At 44.1% G+C, this 21,651-nt stretch overlaps 1 protein-coding gene across 11 annotated transcripts in view; it reads right to left on the bottom strand.

Moving 5' to 3' along the window:
* The window catches only part of BRMS1 (BRMS1 transcriptional repressor and anoikis regulator), a 350,478-nt gene that overhangs the window by 165,117 nt on the left and 163,710 nt on the right, over positions 1 to 21,651 (bottom strand). For all 11 annotated transcript variants that reach the window (XM_086938533.1, XM_086938529.1, XM_086938538.1 and 8 more), the window contains 2 exons: positions 4,029 to 4,108; positions 2,611 to 2,707 (listed from right to left, as the gene is read on the bottom strand). In XM_086938533.1, the coding sequence (XP_086794659.1) occupies positions 2,611 to 2,707; positions 4,029 to 4,108 (177 nt within the window). The remainder of the gene's footprint in view (positions 1 to 2,610; positions 2,708 to 4,028; positions 4,109 to 21,651) is intronic.

The following is a 21,651-nucleotide window of genomic DNA, read 5'->3' as shown; positions in this document are numbered from 1 at the left end:
GAATATGTGCTTACTCTCAAAAGTAAGAAATGCATGTTATACCAGGATTCTGTATAATATTTGGGACACACTGTGCCCAAGGATGGCGAGTCCCCAAAAAAAATCAGAGTTAGATTCAATTTTAAAAGCACCTGCTCCAGATTGTAAGGCTAAACTGCTTTCTTTTTCAGGACTTTGGGAGTATTACAGCAAGTTTATCCAAAACTTTGCTACAAAAATGGAATCATCGAGGGAACAGTCTAGGAAAAATTTAGAATTTGTTTGGGGAAGTAAACAACAAGAAGCCTTTGACAATATTAAAGCTGAGATGATAGCCGCACCAACACTTAAACCATATTGTATGAACAAATTATGCATTTTCACGGTTGATGCGAGTCTTTATGGATTGGGGTGTGTGTTGTCACAGCGTGCAAGACAGGAAGAATGGAATGTGGCATTTGCTTCCCGTACTCTCAGTGTAGCTGAGAGATGCTATGCAGTAATTGAAAAGGAGTGGTTGACATGTGTTTGTGGAGTCGAGCATTTCCGCATTTATATTTGGGGTGCCAGATTTATGTTAAGGACAGATCATAAACCTTTGGTGGTCTGAAAGCTACAGCTCGCATTGCCAGACTGATGTCACGGTTGCAAGAACACAGTTTTGACATTGAATATGTTCCAGGGAAAATTAATGTGACTGCTGATTGTCTCTCGAGACGTCCATGTACTAATGAAGATATGTGTGAAGAAGAGGAAATAGTTGCTGGCATTACTGAAGTAGTTTCGGAAAAGTTTAGTTTTATTTCTGAAGAAATGTGGAGGAAGAGTATGAGTGAAGATGAGGTTTTGGGAAAAGTTATTGATTACATCAGGACAGGTAGGCCATCTAAGAGTGATATTACGGTTGAAATTATTCTGCATTGGAATGCATCGAGTGAACTTGTCACAGAAGCTGATTTGATCTTGAGGGAAGGGAAGTGCATTCCTCCTTCCTCTTCGTAATCACATTTTGTCTACGAGTCATGAAAGTCATTTAGGTGTGTCTTCAATGAAGAGATTGATTAGGTCCGTTTTTTGGTGGCCTGGAATGAATAGGTTTGTTGACAAAGTCGTCAGAGAATGTCCTGATTGTATCAGGAGTGATAAAATGAGTAGATGTGATCCTGCTCCCCTAATTCCAGTGAAATGGCCGGATCAACCATGGCAGAAAGTGGGTTTGGATGTTGCAGGACCTTTCAATTTTTTACCACAAGATTGTAGGTGTGCTTTAGTGGCAGTAGATTATCATTCGAAATGGCCGGAAGTCAAGTTAGTACCTCATCCCAATACTGAGAGTGTAATGCTGTTTCTCAAAGAAATATTTGCCCAAGAAGGTTATCCAGAAGTTCTTATTTCTGACAATGGTGTGCAGTGCAAGTCCAATGAAATGTTAGAGTTTCTTAAGTTTTGCAATATAAGGCACATGACTACAGCATTGTATGAACCACAAGGGAATGGACAGGTGGAAAGATAGAATAGAGTACTCAAACAAGACATACTGTGGGCACGTAATTTTGGTATTCAATGGAAGGAGAAATTAAGGGAGAGGCTCTGGTTGTATCGTATAACACCTCATGTCACTACTGAAGTTTCACCTTTACGTTTGTTGAGAGGTAGAGATCTTATTTCCAAATTGTGTCCATGGTTGTTCAAGAAAGCTGTGAAGAATTGTCAATCGGAAGTTCTTATTGATAAACAAGCTCAGAAAATTGAAATTAAGCAAAACAAAAGTAAATGCAATTATGATATTCGCATGAAAGTCAAAGTGCCTTCTTTTACAGTTGGAGAATGGGTAAGGATACGGAAACCTGGATATATTACCAAAGGAGAATATAAATTTGGCAAGCTTATTAAAATTGTCAAGATTAATCGCAATATTATTGTTACATAAGACGGAAAGGTATGGAATGTCAGACGCGTTGCTAAATGTGCAAATAATTGTTCTTAATTTTCCTTAGGGAAGAAATGTGTTGTACTGTCATTATTTCTTTCTTATTACTATTTCCCTTTTAATTCTTTTATCCTTTTCTTGTATATTGCCCCTTTAACAGACAGTATATTTTTAATTGTGGCACTTGCTACTCAGTTAGAAATTCTGTTTGGAATGCTTCTGAAACTGTTCTGGGAGCATTCTGCTGGAGGAACTTGATCTGGTTGTACCTATCCTATCCATCCTATTAACGATCTTTTTTATACTCTTAATTACAACTTTATTTACATCATAATATCCTACAAAAAGCCTATTATTTTTTTCCACCACAACACAATTCTAGAAACTTCCATGAATACTGCAAAAACACATTCACTTAAGCATTAGCGAAGTACTCCTACCTGAAGCAAATCGCTTCCTAACAGTAGCTCACTGACCAGCTTTTTTTTTTTTTTTTTTTAATCGCAATCACATTGCATGAAGGGTTTGTGAATTGAAAGCCCCATCAGCAGTAAAACTGGTCAGCTCCAAGATGTTTATCTTAGGCTATACTTAGTTTGTGTCTAGGCCCTTCCTTCTGGGCAAACTATGAGGTGCATTTCTCGAGAAGGCAATCCCTTAAAATGCTATTTTTGCTTTACCAGGAAGAGTTGTTGGCTCACCTGAAGTAATGTCAATACTCTGTCGATCTTCTTCCAGTCTCTGAATCCTCTCCAGCAGTTGGCTCTGCATGTTATCGTACAACAGCAACTTCTCACTCTAGGAGATAAATAAAATATACAGGGCTAATCAAGGCAGTCCAAAAGGTCTCAGAAGGCATATTAAGAGTAGATGTGGAGTTCTCAGTCCCCACATTTTTTATTTAATCTCTAGTCATTCTGCAGCATTTGTATAACATTTATAAATGGTTATGTTTTGCACAATGGTTGCACAAAGCCTCTACCAGGCAGTTAATTTGAGCAGCAATTCAGGAACATATTAGTGAATATACCGATTGTTTATAACTTTGACTACATGTTTACACCAATAATCCGGCAGTTAAAGTATGGTCTACAAATGTATGGTCGGCAAACACTATAGAGTTATGAAAACATGGAAATACTACGTCTTCACATGTTTTAAAAGACTCTTAAGAAACAATTAGCATTTCTAAAACTATAATTCAATTTCAAGTCGCTCATTACTGTGGACATGGTGACTACACATGGTTGAATATCTTCTGATGAGTGTGAAGGGGGAGCTGTGGATGAAGGAAGAGGATAAGGAATAGGAACATTTTTTCTGGTGTAGATTGTCCAGATTAGACCAATCTTTCCCTAATTCTGAAAATCTCAACAAAAAGCATAGATACTCCTCAGCATTTAGAACTCTCACACTGGTATTATACCTACAATACTTTCTGAAAGCTGTCAGATTTTTTGGAGGGAGAAAGCATCTCCTAGATTTCTGACGATAGACCAGTAAGCACGTTCCAAAATTCTATATCATTACCTTTAATGTGGCAGTGGCAATCTCAAGTGTCTATAAACAAACAAAAATTGACTTTGGCTTGATGCAGAGAAGTTATCTGTTTCAGTAAGATACAATGAAGACTCAACTGGGAGTGACAGGGAAAAGTTCACTTTCTCCAAAGACTCCTGGATGTTGACACACCACCTTTTCAAGATTCATGAGACACAATTATTAGGAAGCAAAGCAACAATTTGGAATTGCATCTCTTGAACGCCAAATTAGCTTGCACAGAAATATTTTTAAAAATGCAGTCAAATCTCACAATATTAAAGTGGATATTTAATTGGAGACTCCAACAGTACAGTGACCATCTTCAACGCAGAATTTATTGCGAGTTTATGAATAAAGAGAAGCGAAAATTGTTTTAACACTTATCTGTTTACATGTGGTGTTTTGATCTTATTTTAGGTTTCCTAAAAATCATTTACACATATATTTAAAATAAAAGTTAAAACTAAAAGTTAAAACAAAAAAATTTACAAGTTGGAAAATTTTGAAACAATCTTAAATGCTGCAAGGGGGTTAGGCGTACAATTAAATTTGGTTCCATTGAGGAGAAATTAATTACCTCAAGGTGCTGCTTAGCTCCCTGTAGCTCACAGTCGTGTCGGTTCTTGATCACCTCCAGGCACAGTCCTCTGTAGATACCTGAGAAGTAAACAGTCCTTAATCAAGATACCTTGGCATCAGTCTGCCCATCACATAATGGAAAGAGTCTCTTGTTGCAATTATGTGGACAATATATGAATGGCAGGTGGGTGTGATGTTGCTGGAGGGAATTGAAAGCCAACATAAATAAGGAAGTGGGTTATTTATCTGAAAGTAACAAAAGTGGATACCTCAGCCACCTACTTGTCAGCTAAAGCACAGATATAGAAAATGAATAGCAAAGAAAGCACTGTGGGTTACAGACACATACAATCACAATCCTCTTACTCCCTCGCCTGGCAGTATTCGTTAGAGGACACAAAAAGTTCAATATGCATAATACGGAGTCAACAATTGAAGGGTTCTTTATAAGGTTAAAGCCCTAAATGTAGGGGTCTAGAATTCAAATTCTCCGGATTTCCAAGCTTGTAGTGAATTTAAACATGCCCTTTTAACTCTGCTAGCCCTCCGGAACTTGCCAAATACTCACAATGATGTGTCACTGTCTGCAGCGTAAAGCCTCCTTAGGCACTCAAGACATTCACAACAAAAGCCAAGAACACAACTTTGTTCGATTGCTTCAGGCTGCTTGATTCAAAGACGATAACCAAAGCTATTTTTCAAATAAATGTTGTGGCTTTCTCTTATGCTAAGAGGCAGGACCTTACCTTAAGAGCCCTATGTAGCTTAGTGGTTTTCTATCAAATTATGAATCCTTAGGTTCCAAACCAGCAGAACGAGTAAGGATGGCTGACTCAGCAGAGTACACTATACCACTCACTAATTCCCTGGTTTCTCTGGTTTTGCCCAAGGATTAGCCAATAATTGTTGCAACACCTCTTGTAAGGGCAAAACGTGATGTGTGCCAACATAGACAAAGCCCACAGCTCTCACAATACCATCTGGCTTTGCCAATGCTTGTTTATTCCTAGTCAAGCAGCTAATCAGTATGTGGCTGTATTGTGTGCTTCGAGCATTGCGTTCGTAACCAGGAATGGTGGTGTTAATCCAGCACTCTACCTGAAACCACAGTTCCTGCAACGGTGTTACCCTATGCAGCCCTGCCCCACTATGAGGTTGAGGGCATCCTGCTGCCAGTTACTGCAGACCCTGGGTGTAGGGATTTCTCTATGCAGCTTATTTCTGCTACATCTGCTCCCTGAGCTGCTGAAGCATCATCGCTTAGGGTCCAGGGGAGCATCTGACCAAAAGTGAGGCAGCGAGTGCCAAGACCGTTACAACAGGGCATCAAAGATCTAGAGCTGGAAAGCGTGGCATGATGAAAATAGGGCAACTTCCAGGTTATCAACGGCATGCGTTGAACCCATCTATTTGAAGGATGTAATTAAGAATGAAAGAATAACCTACATCAATAGATATACCACCATCTTTCCTAATGACTAGGTATTTAACAAGTTTGCGCAACATTACACTTAGCATGGAGTTCCGACTCATAGCCGAAAGTCCACATATCTATTTTCCATTTTATCTTTACTTATCATCACCAAAGTAGCCAGCTTTACTGAACGCAGCTTAATCTGGTGCAAACAACTTGTCAACTGATAATTCATTCCTGCAACACTTTACAGATATATGGTGAGATAAGTGTCAAAGAGTTTTTTATGGAGTATCCTGGGAGCAACGCGGGCGAGTGGGGGCAAAGCAACATGGGCGGCAGGCACAGAGGGTGGGGGCAAAGGAACTTGGAAGCAGGAATTGAGGGTTTGAGGAAAAGCAACAAGGACAGAAGGGAGGGAGAGTTGATGTAAAGCAACAAGGGTGGCAGACAGGGAGGGTGGGGGCAAAGCAACACAGACAGTGGGCAGGGTGTGTGGAGGCAAACAATCCAGGTGGGGGGGCAGAAGCAATACCACAAGCAAAAATAGGCACTCCTTTGGAGTGCTGCACTAAAATAAAAATGAGCTTTAAAAGCACGAGCAGTGGAGGGACACAGGCAAGGAAAGAGTACTTGGCCCAAGCTCCAGTAGCAGGACAAACACATGAACAGCAAGTGAAGTAGGCACGTGCTAACCAAAGGGAAGCAAGGAAATGAGAGACAATGAAACAAACCAATGGTAAGCAATGGGTGGGCTTCAAGCCCCTGAAAGTAAACAAAATGACTGGCAAACAGCACATGCGATGTCTCAGGCGAGCCATTGAAAGGGGTCAGCTGCGTGGAAAAGGGGGTTTCATATTGCAAAGATTCTGAGCTGCCAGGAACCATAAAAATAGTCAACTTCTAACAGCCATCTACTCTATACTCAGTGCAGTGAGACAAGCTCCCATTCCCAAGGACATTTCTATCAAAATTCACCCAGATTTCCTTAGATATCTTTCTTCAAAATGGTACCATAGAAGATACTGGGTGAAAAGAACATATTGCTGTGCTCTCAATTCCAGCATGTCCTAAATGTGGATGCAGAAGACACATGCAGAATGGCATGGTTGGTTTGATAATCACTGTATTCTTACCTCTCCAAGTGATGTTATAAAACTAATTTTAAGGAGCACTGGATGCCAGAATTATGCATTTCCCACAATAGCCGCAAGAAAAATTTAACAAATCTTTCTGAACTACAAATTCCATCTGTCCTGAAACCAAGCCACATCCAATTAGAATACTAGGGTGCTTTACATAAACCGTCAGGAGAAAAAAAAAACACCTCCTCTTTCTTCGCTGGTCAGCAGCCAGATAAGTGAATTTCCTTCTGTGGGGTAGTGCATTTCCCTTCAAAGCCTGATCCTATCCTCTACCAATTCCCAACCTTTCATTCAAGCAAGAATTCAAATAAGTGGGGGCGAAGCTCTAACTAATTTCCAGAGTACCGTCCTTATTGAAATTTTCTTATGCCCATGGTTGGGGTTTGTTTTTCCCCTTCTGGTGCAGAATCTCATCTGAAGGCAACAGGACAAAGGCGTCAGCGAAGACCGAAGTACAGAGTGTGGGTCCCACACTCTGCTTTTAAAAGGCACTATGCTTAGGAACAGTAGTCCTTTTTCTGCTGGCACCGACACTATGAAATTAAAGTACTTGCCAGGTTGGATGGATCTTGTAACTGCTAAGGTTCTTTCTCAATGCAATTAGTCTCTTTGGGAGTTCCAGCAATCATTTTGAGGGCACTGATCACACCCATGCTGCAACTCACATAATGCTGCTTCCGGCAGTCAGTACTCTCCTACCTTCTTCAATACGGAGTCGCTGCTCTACTTCAACAGAGGGAGCTGTGCCCACCTAAACCTGATCTAGTGAGAGGAAATTGAAAATCTAAATTCAAACCAAATTGGCAAGAAATTTCTTTCTTTGAATAAGTGAAGGCACTAGGCAATCTAATGGTAAACATTCTATTAAGTGACCAATAGCGACTGGTAGATGAATGGAACACCCTTTTCCCTATGTGTCTGGAGGGCACAGTGGCCATAGATTCATCAGTCCATGGGGCCCAGAAGTCCTTAGGCCATCAACTGGTACTACTGACAGCTGGCCACCCATAATCCTATCCTCCACAGGGACAAAGAATTACAAGGAAATTATGTCTTCAAACTCCTTGGAGCGATAGGAGTCTGTTGGTCACGTATTGTCAAAGACAAAAAAGGACCCTCCTAGCCATCTAGAGGCATTTTTACAACCTGAGAAAGCTTTCCTCCGACGTTAGTGGTCTGAATGGCAGATACTCTGCTGGGGAGCTGCTATTCCCATGGTCACTGGCACTAAAGTTGCCCCCAAATGCATGTCTCCCTTTAGGGGGAGAGGGGAGATCAACGGGCACCCGCACCTGATTAGGAAATGGAGGACAGAGACTCTGCCAATGCATCACTTGATGAAGCTGAGCCCACCAGGCTTTGGTGCCCTATTCTGGACCCAAAGCAGTTCAGAGGGAGAAGGGGAACCCAAAGGTGGCTCATCAGATATGTTTGATGGATGTTTGAATCCAAAGATTTATACAACTACAGATTTTCAGAACGGATCCCAAAGTTGCGGCCTACGTGGAGTGCAAGTTCTGGAAACCATTTGATAAGAAAATAAATACTTCTCTTAACCCCTCCCTGAACAGTAAGAAGAGAGTGCCCTTGACCCCTCCCTCAATAGTAAAAACGTCCTTTCTTACTCCAGAGACCTATGTATGAATGGCAACATCTCTGGCCAAATTCAATCAAGCCCCTAAAAAGAGGATAGATCAGTCCTGATGAACATGCCAATATAAACTTTTGGATGTCCTAGGCCCTCTCACGATGTTCCTGGATATGGGAGGAGGCCAATGCCTCTGGGAAGTTTATTGCACTAGAGATCTAATTCAGGTGGGTCCAAAGAGCCATTTGCCTACCCCGCAAACCAACTGTGTGTTGCATATGGAGCATCTCCATCGCTTCTAATAAAGGCGGATCCCGAACATTAGCTTTAAGGGACGTAGCAAAGTCAGAGGCAGGACTGGTTGAACATGGCTGTCTATACTGGAATCTGTTCTTGAAGGAACATGGAACATTTGTGGCTGCCTTCATGTCTTTAGAAAGGGACAGTACTCAATGAAAAAGGTTTCAAGACCCAAGAATGTCAAAGGCCAACTCATCTAGGGGCTGCTCCCATGGCGAATCAAGGCTTCAAGAGAAGTGCGGGTAGCAGGAGAGGAAATTCCTTACAGTATATACAAAGATTTGGTGTTTTTTTCTCCATCAAGAGTCTTCCATAGTGTTGCCTACACTCCAGGAGGATTTTCAGGTAAATATTATAAATGTTTTCCTTCTGATGCTGATCAACGACGGAGGCAAGATGGCCGCCGAGGGATTGCAGTAACGAGTCGCATCCTACTCCACCACCTCCCCTCGATGTGCAGATGGACAGAGCGTGACCCCCCCAGGAGATGAAAGCGGGTGTCTGGTCTCTAGGTCGGGAGGCACAAAGCAGTAAAGCCAGCCGCTTGACGAGCATACGGAGCATTAAGACTTACGCCAGGGATATTGTCCTACTAGTATTACTCCGGGTCACAGGAAGCTTACGGCTGGATTCGCATTAATAAAATCACAGGATGCCTCCACGGATCGTAAAAGGCAGTGAAACAAAGGATGGGGGCAAGGAGGCAACAGTCCCGAAAGAGCCGAGAAAAGAGAACGAAAAAGAGAAAAAAAGAAATGACCCGAAAGCACTGGCTGGAGCCGGGACACAGAAGGCTGCAGCTGGGAAACTCTCGTGCAGGAAAGCAGGCTGCGAGGCATCACTCACATCAAGCGCACACATTTCCAGTAAACCCATGCCACCCAAACAAAGGTCTAAAGAAACTAACCTGCGCCAGCCCACGATGGTGGAAAGCCTCGCTAACATTTCCATGGGAGAAGCGGTAACCGGGAAGTTGAAGCGAGGCGAGGGCTCGGCTGGTCTGAACAGCGGGCTGAACGTCCTCGTGGACGCCGACGCTGTTGTTGCTAAGCAACCAGCGACGGCGGTAGCAGAGCAAAGGCAGGAACCAGAGAGTGGCGTAGAAGCTCGTGCAGCAGCCTCAGGTGAAATTCATGCCGGCAAACCCATAAGTACCCCTGGCCTCGAGGATATGATTCATGACTCAAACTTTGGGGGAGAAAACGTAGAAAGCACAGGAGGATGGGCCACAGTACAGTCATTAGGACATAACGAGGGCAGGGGGGCTGAGGGGGGAGAAGAGGTGGTTGATGCTCCAGGGGACTGGGGAAACTGTCCGCTTACGGAAAATGCTGCAGAGTTAAGTATATATCAGGGCAGCCTCAGTGAGAGGGGGGCTAGCGGTGCTACATCTCCAGACCGCTTTTACTCAGTCAATGAAGATTCTCAATCTGTGGGTAGTGTGGAGGACAGCTCAGGGGAACTTACAGACGCGGAAAGTAGAACTTCAGCTCAAAGAAGTACTAAAAAAAAACGTTTGTCCAGGAGAAGACCCACCCCCGCAGATAGCCCCTCAGACCTCTCAAAGAAATTAGACTGGGATTATTCAGCTACGTCACAGACCTACCTGGAGCAGGATGGCGCCGCCCCCTTGCCCGATGCACAAGCTTCACCCCAGCCTGTTTCTCTGGAGCTATTATTCAGTACATTGAAAACCATGCAGAGCGAGGCAAGAGTTTAGAGTCGGAGGGCAAGGCAAGAGTCAAGGAAAATCCAGAATACTCTAAGAAAAATGAACAAACGGTTTGACGAGGTAGATGAGAGAGTTACCCAAGTCGAGGAAAGGACTGGGAAGCTCGAGGATGACATAAACAATCTCAAGACACTCAAACAGGATCAGCAGAAAGTGGCGGATGATGTTCTCTGGAAGCTCGAGGACTATGAAAATCGCCAGCGGCGGAATAACATTAGACTGCTGGGAGTGGCGGAGGGCTTGGAAGGGGATTACATTAGACTCTTTGTGGTGAACCTATTAAAGGAGGAATTTCCCGAGCTAGCCACATGGCAATGGGAGGTAGAAATCCAGAGGGCACATCGCTTCTCCTTTGTGCTTAGGAAAGGCCAAGCAGGGCATCAAGAGGGCAGGCCAAGAGCCATCTTGATTTACGTTGGCAAACTTTCTGTTAAGGGAGTTAATTCTGGAAAGAGCCAAGCCTGAGTCTAAGCGCTCCTTTAGTAACATAACCTTTTTTGCCAAGCCTGACTTCTGCCACGTCACCGTGGAGCGCAGATGGAGGCTCAGACAGCTAATTGCCCCCATACAAGCTCTGGGGTCGGAAGCTTTTTTACTGTACACAGCAAAACTGAAAGTGGTCACTAAAGGGGTGGTGAAAATATTCTTCTCGGAGATTAAGGCCAAGAAGTATATGGTGGAAGTATTGGGGTTCAAAGGAGGGTGAAGTTTGGGGCTTAGTTTGGGATAATGTCCTGGGATGGGTATGCACTCTTTCTAGTAGATTTTGGAACCAGTATGAGAGGGGGGAGGTGGAGGCGACCACTGCATTTCCAAGCGTCCACACATAGGCCATGGGAGGCCTATTTGGCTGTAGGGGGGGGGGAGGGATAAGGGGGGGGGGGTCAGTAGGGGGGGATGGGGGAGTGGGGTAAAGGGGCACACACAGCACACGCAGGAGCACTTTGATTTTAGCATTTTGTACTTTGTGAGATTTGTTGAGAAGTTGGATCAACCTTTCGTAGTCTTCTAATGTGTTGTAGAATAGAGTCTTAACGTCTGTGGGCTAAATGATGCACAAAAAAGGATCAGAGTTACAGCATTTCTGAAGATAATGAAGTCGGAGCTGGTGTGTTTGCAGGAAACGCATGTGGAGGGAGGGAAGGGTTATTTACTTGAACAGGTAGGGTTTTCCGTGTTAGCCCATACCAAACAAGGGGTCAAGACTAGAGGGGTGGCAATTTTGGGCCGTGATAGGGAATGTAGAGTAGGGAGAAAGCTTGAGGATCAATGGGGGAGGTGGGTGATAGTCGAAATATGGTTTAAGGGGGAGAAGTTTACACTGATCTCTATCTATGGCTCCACAGGGGACGACCCAGATTTATTTACATTTCTTGATTTAGAAATGGCGAACTGGCCTGAGCCAGTCATATGCTGTAGTGATTTTAATATTAATAGTCCCTCGGATAGGGAGATTCAGAAGAGACAGGGGTATAGAGGGAGGAAAAAAAGATCACATAGAGCCCTAGTGGACATGGCACAGCATAATTCTTTAATAGACCTATGGGCAAATGTATGCCCACAGTCTGATGGCACAACATACTTCTCGGCCCGCATAAGATTACGGTAAGACTGGATTATTTTTTGATATCTCACTCCTTACTTACTAGATCACAAATAGCAAAGTTCCCCCGTTTAGTCTCGGACCATAACCCTCTGGTGTTGACAATAGAACTAGGAGGGGTAGTCGTTAATCCATATTGCTGGACATTTGAGAGGGCCCTTCTTAAAGATAGGGCATATGTAAGCTATATGAACAATTGGATCAAAGATTTTTTGAGGATCAATAGAGGGAGCACGTCATCGGGCAATGTTTGGGACACGTTCAAAGCAGGGGTCTGCGGGGAGACACTTAGCTACTCTCTGCATAGACAAAGGGATGAAAAATTGAAGGTGGAGGAATTGTTTAAGACCTTAATGGAGGCAGAGGAAGAGCTGACACGGCTGATACAAGCGGGTAGCCCTTTGAGACAACATTTATTGAAGATGATGGTATTAAAGACGGATGGAGTAGAGGGCCTAGCTAGTAAAGCTGCGGCTAAATATTTGGCTAAAAAGGAGGAAGCGTTTGAAATGAGCGAGAGGGTGGGCCATATCCTGGCGGTCAGGACAAGACAGAAGATAGCTGCAGGGGATATTAAGTGCATAAAAGATAAGCAAGTAGGCACGATTGTAGATCCTGTGGGTATTAGAGAGGTCTTCAGGGAATTTTATTCAGATATGTATGAAAGTGAGCAGGGAGGAGAAAGTACAGACATTAAGGAGTACCTCAATCAAGTTATTACAAATGGTCTGCCCGTGGAGGAGAGGGAAAGACTCGATCTGCCCATTAGCCTTGAAGAAGTATGTGTGGCATTGGCTGAACTCCCCTCAGCAAAAGCTGCACGCCCAGACCAGATTCCTCTGGAGTTCTATAAGACATTTAAGGAGGCTTTTGTGTCTGATTTATTAGACACATTTCTTCAGGCTCAACAGGGGCTCTCAATCCCATCATCCTGGGGAGGGGCAGAAGTCATTGTGTTATTAAAAAAGGGCAAGTCACCTATAGCCCCAGGGTCATATAGGCCTATCACTCTAATGAATTCAGACGCTAAACTCTTCTCTAAAATTCTTGCGAAAAGACTGGCTAAGGTAATAGAGGGGTTGGTCATCCCAGAACAGCATGGATTTATTCCAGGCAGGGGAACCACCTAACACATTAGGCAGGTCATCACCATGTTCGATGCTACGGAGATCCCAGGAGATCCTATCGCTGCGTTATTCCTGGACGCTGAGAAGGCGTTCGATAGGGTCTCCTGGGATTATCTGTGGGAAGTGATGATATGGTTTGGTTTGGGAGAAGGATACATTTCATTCATTCATTTCAAAACTTTATTCGATTCAATACAGAGAATCATAAAAGTAAAAGTACATTTACAAACACAGTTTAAAATTCGTTTTGAAAGAGTTTTACAGTTTATGACACTATAAAATTCATTAGCAGGTGAAGTCACAAAACCATATTTTTACTTTCCATTAATTAATTCGGGGTGGTACATAATTCATTGTGCTAGGGTGTTTTAAAAACAAGTAAAATAAGTAATAAAGAAGATCACGATGCAGCAGTATAAAGTGTACATGTCAAGTGGTCAGTTACTTGGGGCAAGATTTAACCATACCGTTTTCTGATCAGAAGTGACACTCGTATAAAATTCAACATTGCACAACAGACTGCAGGGGATGACAGAGATAATAAGAAATCATAGCCCTCTTTATAATGGCATAGTTGTTTTTCCTTGAGAATCGGTTTAATAAACCTGATTCTCGGGTCTTTATATAAGGAACAAAAAAGAACAAGATGCATTGTGTTTTGGCTATCTTTGTTGTTACAAGTACAAGGGGGCAGTTTCTCACACCAGCCCCTCTGTGTAGGAAATGCAAAAAGAAAATGCAAAGTGTGTAGCCTAAATCTTGTTAAATAAAAACGCCATTGTACATGATTTGTAAAGGTCAGGTAAAACTGGTGCTGTAAGGCAGCCTTAGGGGCATAGGGGCATAGGGGCTGTCCAGGGAGTTTACAATCGATGATTTCCAATAATTTGATTTAATTACATTTTTAATATCTCCCTGTATATTTTCAGGATTGTCAAAGGTATCACCCAAGCCTATTTTATGGAACATTTCGTTTACATAGGATAGCCAGGGGATTTGATTCATGTTTGACAATTTTAGACAGTCCTGGAGGATGTCTTTAGTGAGCTGGAGATCCTCCGACAGCCATATTTTGCCCCATAGCAATAAAGGTGAAAGACGAATAATGTCACTCACATAGCTTAGACCTATTTCATTGTGGGCAAATCTATTTGAGGAGCCTGATGGAATGGCCAATACACTTTTTCGAAATTTGTTTTCCATAATCTGTATCGTGTCAGGGCTATCTGTCCCCCAAACCCCTGCCCCGTAGGTAGCAATCGACAAACATTTAGCTTTATACAGTTTTTAAATGTATGATAGGTTTTTGGCCTAATTTGCCACAAAAACGGAACAGTCCCTCTATTGAGCGGCTGGCACTCTGAACTCGTGTCTTCATTAACGGGGCCCAACTTAGTTTGTGATTAAAAAGGTTTCCCAAATAATTAAAATTTTCAACCTTGTCAATGACGGAGTTACTTACTACAAACTTTCTGCTCTTGGTGCCCTTAGGGCCACAGACCATGATAAAGGATTTAGCAAAATTTACCTTAAGGTCTAGGTCCAACATAAATTTATGAAAGGCATCGAGGCAGTGCTGCATACTGTTTGCTGTAAGTGTCATGAGTACCGTATCATCGGCATAGGAAAGCATTGGAATGCTTCTGCCGTTGACTTTTGGAAAATCGTAACAGTGGTCCAACAGGTATTTTTCCAAGCCATTTGTGTATACAAGGAATAAAAAAGGAGCTAATATGCATCCTTGTCGGACGCCCTCAGTCGAGGGAATAGACTTAGTTTTCTCTCCCCCCGGCCCAAACCTTATGGCCACAGTAGTAGATTCGTGAAGTCTGCGAAGCAGAGTGACCAAGGGTTCCTCGAAACCCATGACCTCCATCATTTGCCACAATTTGCTACGACACACAGTGTCGAATGCACTTGAGAGATCCATAAAAGCAAGATGGATTGAAGATTTTCTTGCCTTCGTGTATTTCCCAATAATTAGGGCCAGGTTGAGGCACTGTTCAACAGTGCCTTTGCCTTTTCTGAATCCATATTGGGAATTCACAATGAGGCCCACTGAGTCCGCCCATGATTCTAGTCTTGCTAAAATAACCCTGCCCAAAATCTTGCATGATGCATCAATTAATGAAATTGGGCGATAGCATCGGGGGTCTGATCTATCGCCCTTCTTAAAAATTGGCACCACCACTGCCTCCTTCCATGATGCCGGGATATGGCTAGTGACAACTGCTTTAAAAACATTCAACAGCACAGGAGCCCAGACCTTGACTTTGTGTTTAAAAAAAGTCCAAGGGTACTCGATCGGGGCCGGGTGCTTTTAGTGGTGTGCCCTTCAATAGAGCATCCTCCACTTCTTGCAGGGTCAGCGATAAACTCAGGGAAAGGGAAGATTGGGAAACCACAGATACCCTCGCATCTCCTGACAATAACTCATTCGATTGGATTTTTTGTGGGTTAAAAATATTCCCAAAATGAGTTTCCCATGATTCACAATCAATCTCCATCACAATATTGTCCATACCATTATTTACAAAAAGGGGGCGATTGATGACTTCCCAAAAAAGCCTACTATCCTTTAATTCCGTGGACTTTTCTAGATCTTCCCAGGCTTGATTTTTTAAGTCCAACTTCCTTGATTTAATAGCTTCTTTATAGGCCAGTCTAGCTGCTCTAACCGATTCTATGTCCCTAGGTTTTTGTTTTAATGCTGCTTTCAGCGATCTATGCGTTGCTGAACATGCAGCATCAAACCATCTGGGGCCTAACTTTTTATTTTTCCCAATTGGTTTTATGAGGCGTTCTGCTACATGCCCACATAGAGATTCAAAGTTACCTATAACCTCATCTGGGCTGGTTGTAGGTGTGAGACATGCCTCATATTCAGCTCTATATCCATTTAGGATCTCTGCCTCAAGACCCACCGCATCTATTTTGCCCCATTTAAGGGTAATACCTTGATTTCTACTATACTTTACCGGTTGCTCCCAAACAGAATGTTTGGGTTTAACAGGACAAGACAAGGTTAAAATTAGAGGATTGTGGTCACTGGCAGCATTAGGAATTACTTCCAACTTGTCAACATAGTAAAAGTGCCCGCTAGAGACAATTACAAAGTCAATAAAACTCATAGTACCCCTGGTTCCCTGAAACGTCGGTATAGGAGCGGAATTTGGACCAACCCAGGGCTCCACTATGCGTAGATCATTTAAAATAATGATGTTATTTAACGCATCCCCTTGGGGTGTGTGTTTAAAATGTAACAGTGGTTGATCGTGTGAATCTGTCAAACCACACACCTTTGAATCCCCATGGGCGCATAGTGAGCAGTTAAAATCTCCCAACCAGATGACAAATAGTTGGGGTTGTTCTTGGCGTGCCCTGGCTATGGCCTTTTCCAATTCTAAAATTACAGTTATCTCATTGTTGTCAAAGATGTTGTAGTACCAGTTAATCAACAACAATGGTTCAGGAAACAGATTGTCCAACATTAACACTTGAAACCATGGTGAGTCAACTATTATAGAAGTTGCAAGTTTGCATAATTTTAGGGAGGTTGCTGTCATTAGGCCACCTTTTGCCCTACCCATTTGTGAGGGTGTTGCTAAGGTGTTAAAGGCTTGAAAGCCCTCCATACTCTGGGCGGTTCGGCTCCATGTTTCCTGCAGGCACAGGATGTCACAATCTCCCACAAAGTCCAGCCATGCCTCATCCTCCAGTCTTGATGCGAGTCCAGCAATGTTCCAAGAAATTAAACCCATCCTTTGATCATTTTTATTTTTCCTGTCTGGTTCAGGTAAAACTTCCAGGTTATGCCTAAAAAGGATTGGGCTTAAATCGCATTCTTTAGTGGGAGATACCTTAAGAACTTGGGCATCAAAAGTACAATCATCACCAGTGGAAGCAATCTCCCATGAGTTGTCGTTACCACTATCCCCCTTCTCCATCTGGCTGGGCTCTCCTATTACTAGATTATCAATGATACTAGGAGGATCTTGTGATGGTCAATCTATCTCTTCCATGCCTACAAGTGGATCGGAGCGATTTCTTAAAGGAACATTGTTTGGGGGCCATCCTACATAATCCTCCCCCAGATATCTTGGTCTTAGGTCATTATGCCAAGTTTGCAAAGAGTAATTGTTGCTATGAATTGGACCCCAAGAGAAGGCATCACTCTGTTGCGGGGGTCCCCAGTTATTTTGGTTTGGCCATATGGCCCTATTTCTGCGGGCCCACACAGGATACATTTCATTGTTAAATACCTGCCTAACGTTCTTATAAGGGGGAATTTGGGGTACAAAGTTCAAGCTTGGGTAGAAATATTCCAGACCTATACACTGGATATCCCCAACTCTAGCAAATCTCGGTTTACTACAGATAATATCTTTTACCCAGGTGTTACTGAAGTTAATCAAGATACAATCCCCCTCAAGATCCTTCTCACTCGGGCCCACCCAGGGAACTCTGCGTACACTAAGTATGTTTGTTTTAGAATCAGGAGGAAGTGGTCTGTTAATATTGAGCCAATGTGTTATTTTGTTTCTTAGTTCCTGAGTTGATTCCGTTTTATTGGGAAGAAGTGGGGGTACTCCAGTAAGTATTACCATAAAAGGGGCTGAGTCTGGGGGCAAGTTCAAAGGTGGTAGTTTCTTTCTATATGCTCTCTCGTTATCATTGCTTTTTGCATTTTTTGCGGGCCCCTGTAAACATGTTTGTTTGGACTCTTGTGTAGTTCCCTGTTTAAGGGTAGCAGCTTCTGTCGTTGGTGCTACATTACCCGTTTTTTGGCTAGAGGTCCCTGCAGTATCCACCACAGCAGGTTTAGAACGAGGTTGTGGTATAGGTTTTGTTCGAACTAGAGGGACCGGTACCACCTTAGGGTTACTAGTTGTAGGTGTTTTGGTATTTTTATTCGTATTTTTGTTCTCTCCCCCCTTTTTTGGATCACTGTTGTTAATATTACCATTTTTATTCTTATTATTTATACCCCCCTCTTCAGGTGATTTATTCTTAGTTGCTAGAGTTTCAAGAGATTTGGTATTAAGGGAAATGATGTGTTCCAATTGATCTAATTTTAGATTGACAATCTGTATTTTCTCTAGGACAGGTAACAAGAGCATCTGGACTAATTTCTCAATTTCCCCCAGGAAGCGGTCATTATTGTTGGTATTGAAGGAGAAAATTTTCTGTCCCACATCAGCTGGTTGGGGGCCCTTTTGCTTAGTAGGAATTGTCAGGGTTTTAGATGGTGCTGACTTCGCTAACTTAGATCTTGCTCCTTTCCTATGGGTGCCACCTCTCTTGCGTTTATTTGGGTTGTGAGGTTCCCGCTCAGAAACCACTATCTGGTCTTGTGTGAGGATAGGCCCGTTATTGCTTAATTTACTCAGGTTGCTATCTACCGCATTTTCCCCCGTAATATCTGGTGAAATAGGTATGGGAGTGAGAATAGGTGCTTCGACTTGGGAATCCCCTGAATCTGCTATCAAAGCTGTCTGTGAATCAGAAATTATCACTAGATTTGGGCTAGCCTCCAAGTTACTATCAGAACAAGCTACACTTTGCTCAGGAGTAGGTAGTTTATTGGGGGTAGTTTTCGATGCAATATCTCCCAATGATGAGCGTTTTCCTGTAATTAAATCAAGTGACAAACGCTTTTCTGTAAGGGCAATTTCCATTTCTAGAATTCCAGTTGCCCGGCTTATAAAGTTGTCCAAAGTTCCAGTGGCTTTGCCATTGTTCGTTTTTACGGTGATCTGTCTGCCCTTCCCTGAGCGCAAGGTCATCATGAGAATTATGGATAATGGCACAACTTGTAGGGCAGAAACTTGTGACTAGACAGTTAAAAATAAAAGATTGGAAATCTGGGATCACTGGTGAAAGGGTGGTAGCCCCGACCGACCTTGTTCGACCTTGGACGGCCTTAGACGGCCCCGCCCTTGTCCCGGGCTTCTCCCGGTCGCTCCCGCGAAGCGGGGATACTGTACTCCTTAAGATACTACTGCTATGTTTCCATTTGGTGATAGGCGGGGGGCGTGGCCAGCGGGGAGAGCAGCCCAGGTGTTGCTGGTTGGGCGCGCAGGGGCTCCTGGTCACTGGAGTCCCCTGCCTTGCTCGCAGCCCCGCTGGATCACTTGCCTGACCCCACGCTCCTCCTTGACTCCTTGGTGCAGCCTTCTGGCGAACGACGCGCTGCAGGACCCGCGAAGCGGGTCCGGCGAGTCGTGGGCTTGATGAAAGGAAGCGTCCGCTGGGCAGAAGGACCGCCGCGCTCCACAAACGTCCTGGTGCAGGTAGTAGAAAAACAGTGAAGGGTGTCCCACAGGCACTGGAGCTGAGATGGCTTTTAGCTCCGTTGGCGGGGGGGCGTGGCCAGCGGGGAGAGCAGCCCAGGTGTTGCTGGTTGGGCGCGCAGGGGCTCCTGGTCACTGGAGTCCCCTGCCTTGCTCGCAGCCCCGCTGGATCACTTGCCTGACCCCGCGCTCCTCCTTGACTCCTTGGTGCAGCCTTCTGGCGAACGACGCGCTGCGGGACCCGCGAAGCGGGTCCGGCGAGTCGTGGGCTTGATGAAAGGAAGCGTCCGCTGGGCAGAAGGACCGCCGCGCTCCACAAACGTCCTGGTGCAGGTAGTAGAAAAACAGTGAAGGGTGTCCCACAGGCACTGGAGCGGAGATGGCTTTTAGCTCCGTTGGCGGGGGGGCGTGGCCAGCGGGGAGAGCAGCCCAGGTGTTGCTGGTTGGGCGCGCAGGGGCTCCTGGTCACTGGAGTCCCCTGCCTTGCTCGCAGCCCCGCTGGATCACTTGCCTGACCCCGCGCTCCTCCTTGACTCCTTGGTGCAGCCTTCTGGCGAACGACGCGCTGCGGGACCCGCGAAGCGGGTCCGGCGAGTCGTGGGCTTGATGAAAGGAAGCGTCCGCTGGGCAGAAGGACCGCCGCGCTCCACAAACTTCCTGGTGCAGGTAGTAGAAAAACAGTGAAGGATACATCAGAGCAGTTCAAGCGCTATATACAGCTCCTACAGCCAAAATTAGGATCAATAGGGGGCTTACTACGGAAGTGCAGATAAGAAGAGGTACGCGGCAAGGGTGCCCTTCACCTCCCCTTCTGTTTGCAATCTATTTGGACCCCTTCTTGAGTAGACTGTCCGTTAATCCCAATATCCCAGCCTTAACTACATTAGGTACGCAGGCTAAAGTGTTAGCTTAATGCGGATGATGTCGCGATAATAACCCCTAATCCTTCCCTGGCAATAACAGAAATAGAGACCGAGGCACATAGTTTTGGGAGAATCTCGGGGTATAAGCTTAACAGCAACAAGACCCAAATTGTGAAGAATCACCACGCCATTTGCAATTACCCAAGGGTGGTTAGCGCAGCAATATATTTGGTCGTTGACATTACTGCTGATTTAGAGACGGTGGTGGAGAGTAATCTGACATAATTAATTAATAAAGTAAGCTCAGATTTGACAAGGATGAACAACCTCCGGCTGTCCCTGGTAGGCCGTACAAACGTAATCAAAATGTTAGTACTCCCCAAGTTTTTATATTTTTTGGGGGCAATCCCCCTATTTTTTGAAGCGCACTGGTTTAAAAAACTAGAATCAATTTTGAATAAATTCATTTGGGCATATGGAAAGACCAGGCGGGCGTATAGGTTTATGTCACTACCCAGGGAGAGGGGCGGATGGGGGGCACCTGACTTTAGGCTTTATTATTGGGCAGCTGTGTTGCAGTATATGCAGGGCCTAATTGGAGGCGGCGGCGCCGATCCTAAAATAATGGCATTATCTACCAGGATTTATGAATTCACTCTGGGATCCAGTACAGAGAATGCCTTCCTGAGTTGCACTGATTCCTCCTATTTTAAGAGGACGCGATTTAAAACTATTAAGGCAGCCTATAATGTCTGGTCGGCGTTTGCAAAGAAAATGAGTTTGGGGAGGTTTAATAGCTATGTTAGATTGTATAGGAACCGTTCCTTACCACCTTTGATCTTTGCAGATACAACTATGGTTGAATGGATTAGGAAGGGGATAGCTAAAATAGGAGATTTATTGGGGCCAGATGGGGGGATTATGCAATTTTCATCTTTAGAGACAAAGTTTCATATTAATAGGGGAAGTTTTTTCAAGTACCTTCAGGTGAGGAGTTTTCTTAGAAATAAAATTGGGGGGGGGGGGGGCGGCTGGATTTGGCAAAATCGATATATTAGAAGCAATAGAGAGAGGGGGGGATTGTTCTATTCTTAGTCTGTATGCTGCTCTGGTAGCTACTAAGTCGGATGATCTTGGGAAGCAAGCTGCCAAATGGGCTTTGAAACTGGAAACAGATGTAAGCTATTTTCAAGTCTCTTTGAAATTAGGATGCTCAGTGCTATGTTCTGCCCCTCTCCAATCTCAACACTACAAAACGCTCTATGCACTCTACTTTACTCCAGCGCGAAAAGTTCAGTGGGGAGGGACAGCTGGGATTAACTGCCCCTGATGCAACTAGTTGGCGGCAGATAGTATTCATATATTTGCCACCTGCCCCCACCTTCAGCCGCTGCTTAAAGGGATTGAAGGTTTCTTAGCAGGAGCCTTGGGGAACAAAATGGAGTCCTAGAATTTTGACTGGATGGGACTTTATTTCTGGGATTATAGGGTTGGTTTGTAGTCCCAGATGTTTTGTTATTGATGTTTTACACATGGTTGCTGAAAAAATAAATGAA

The sequence above is a fragment of the Lissotriton vulgaris genome, chromosome 9 (genome assembly GCF_964263255.1).
Source record: "Lissotriton vulgaris chromosome 9, aLisVul1.2, whole genome shotgun sequence".
Taxonomy (NCBI): domain Eukaryota; kingdom Metazoa; phylum Chordata; class Amphibia; order Caudata; family Salamandridae; genus Lissotriton; species Lissotriton vulgaris.
Note: the sequence above shows the minus strand (reverse complement) of the source record. Positions and strands in the feature narration are given on the sequence as shown.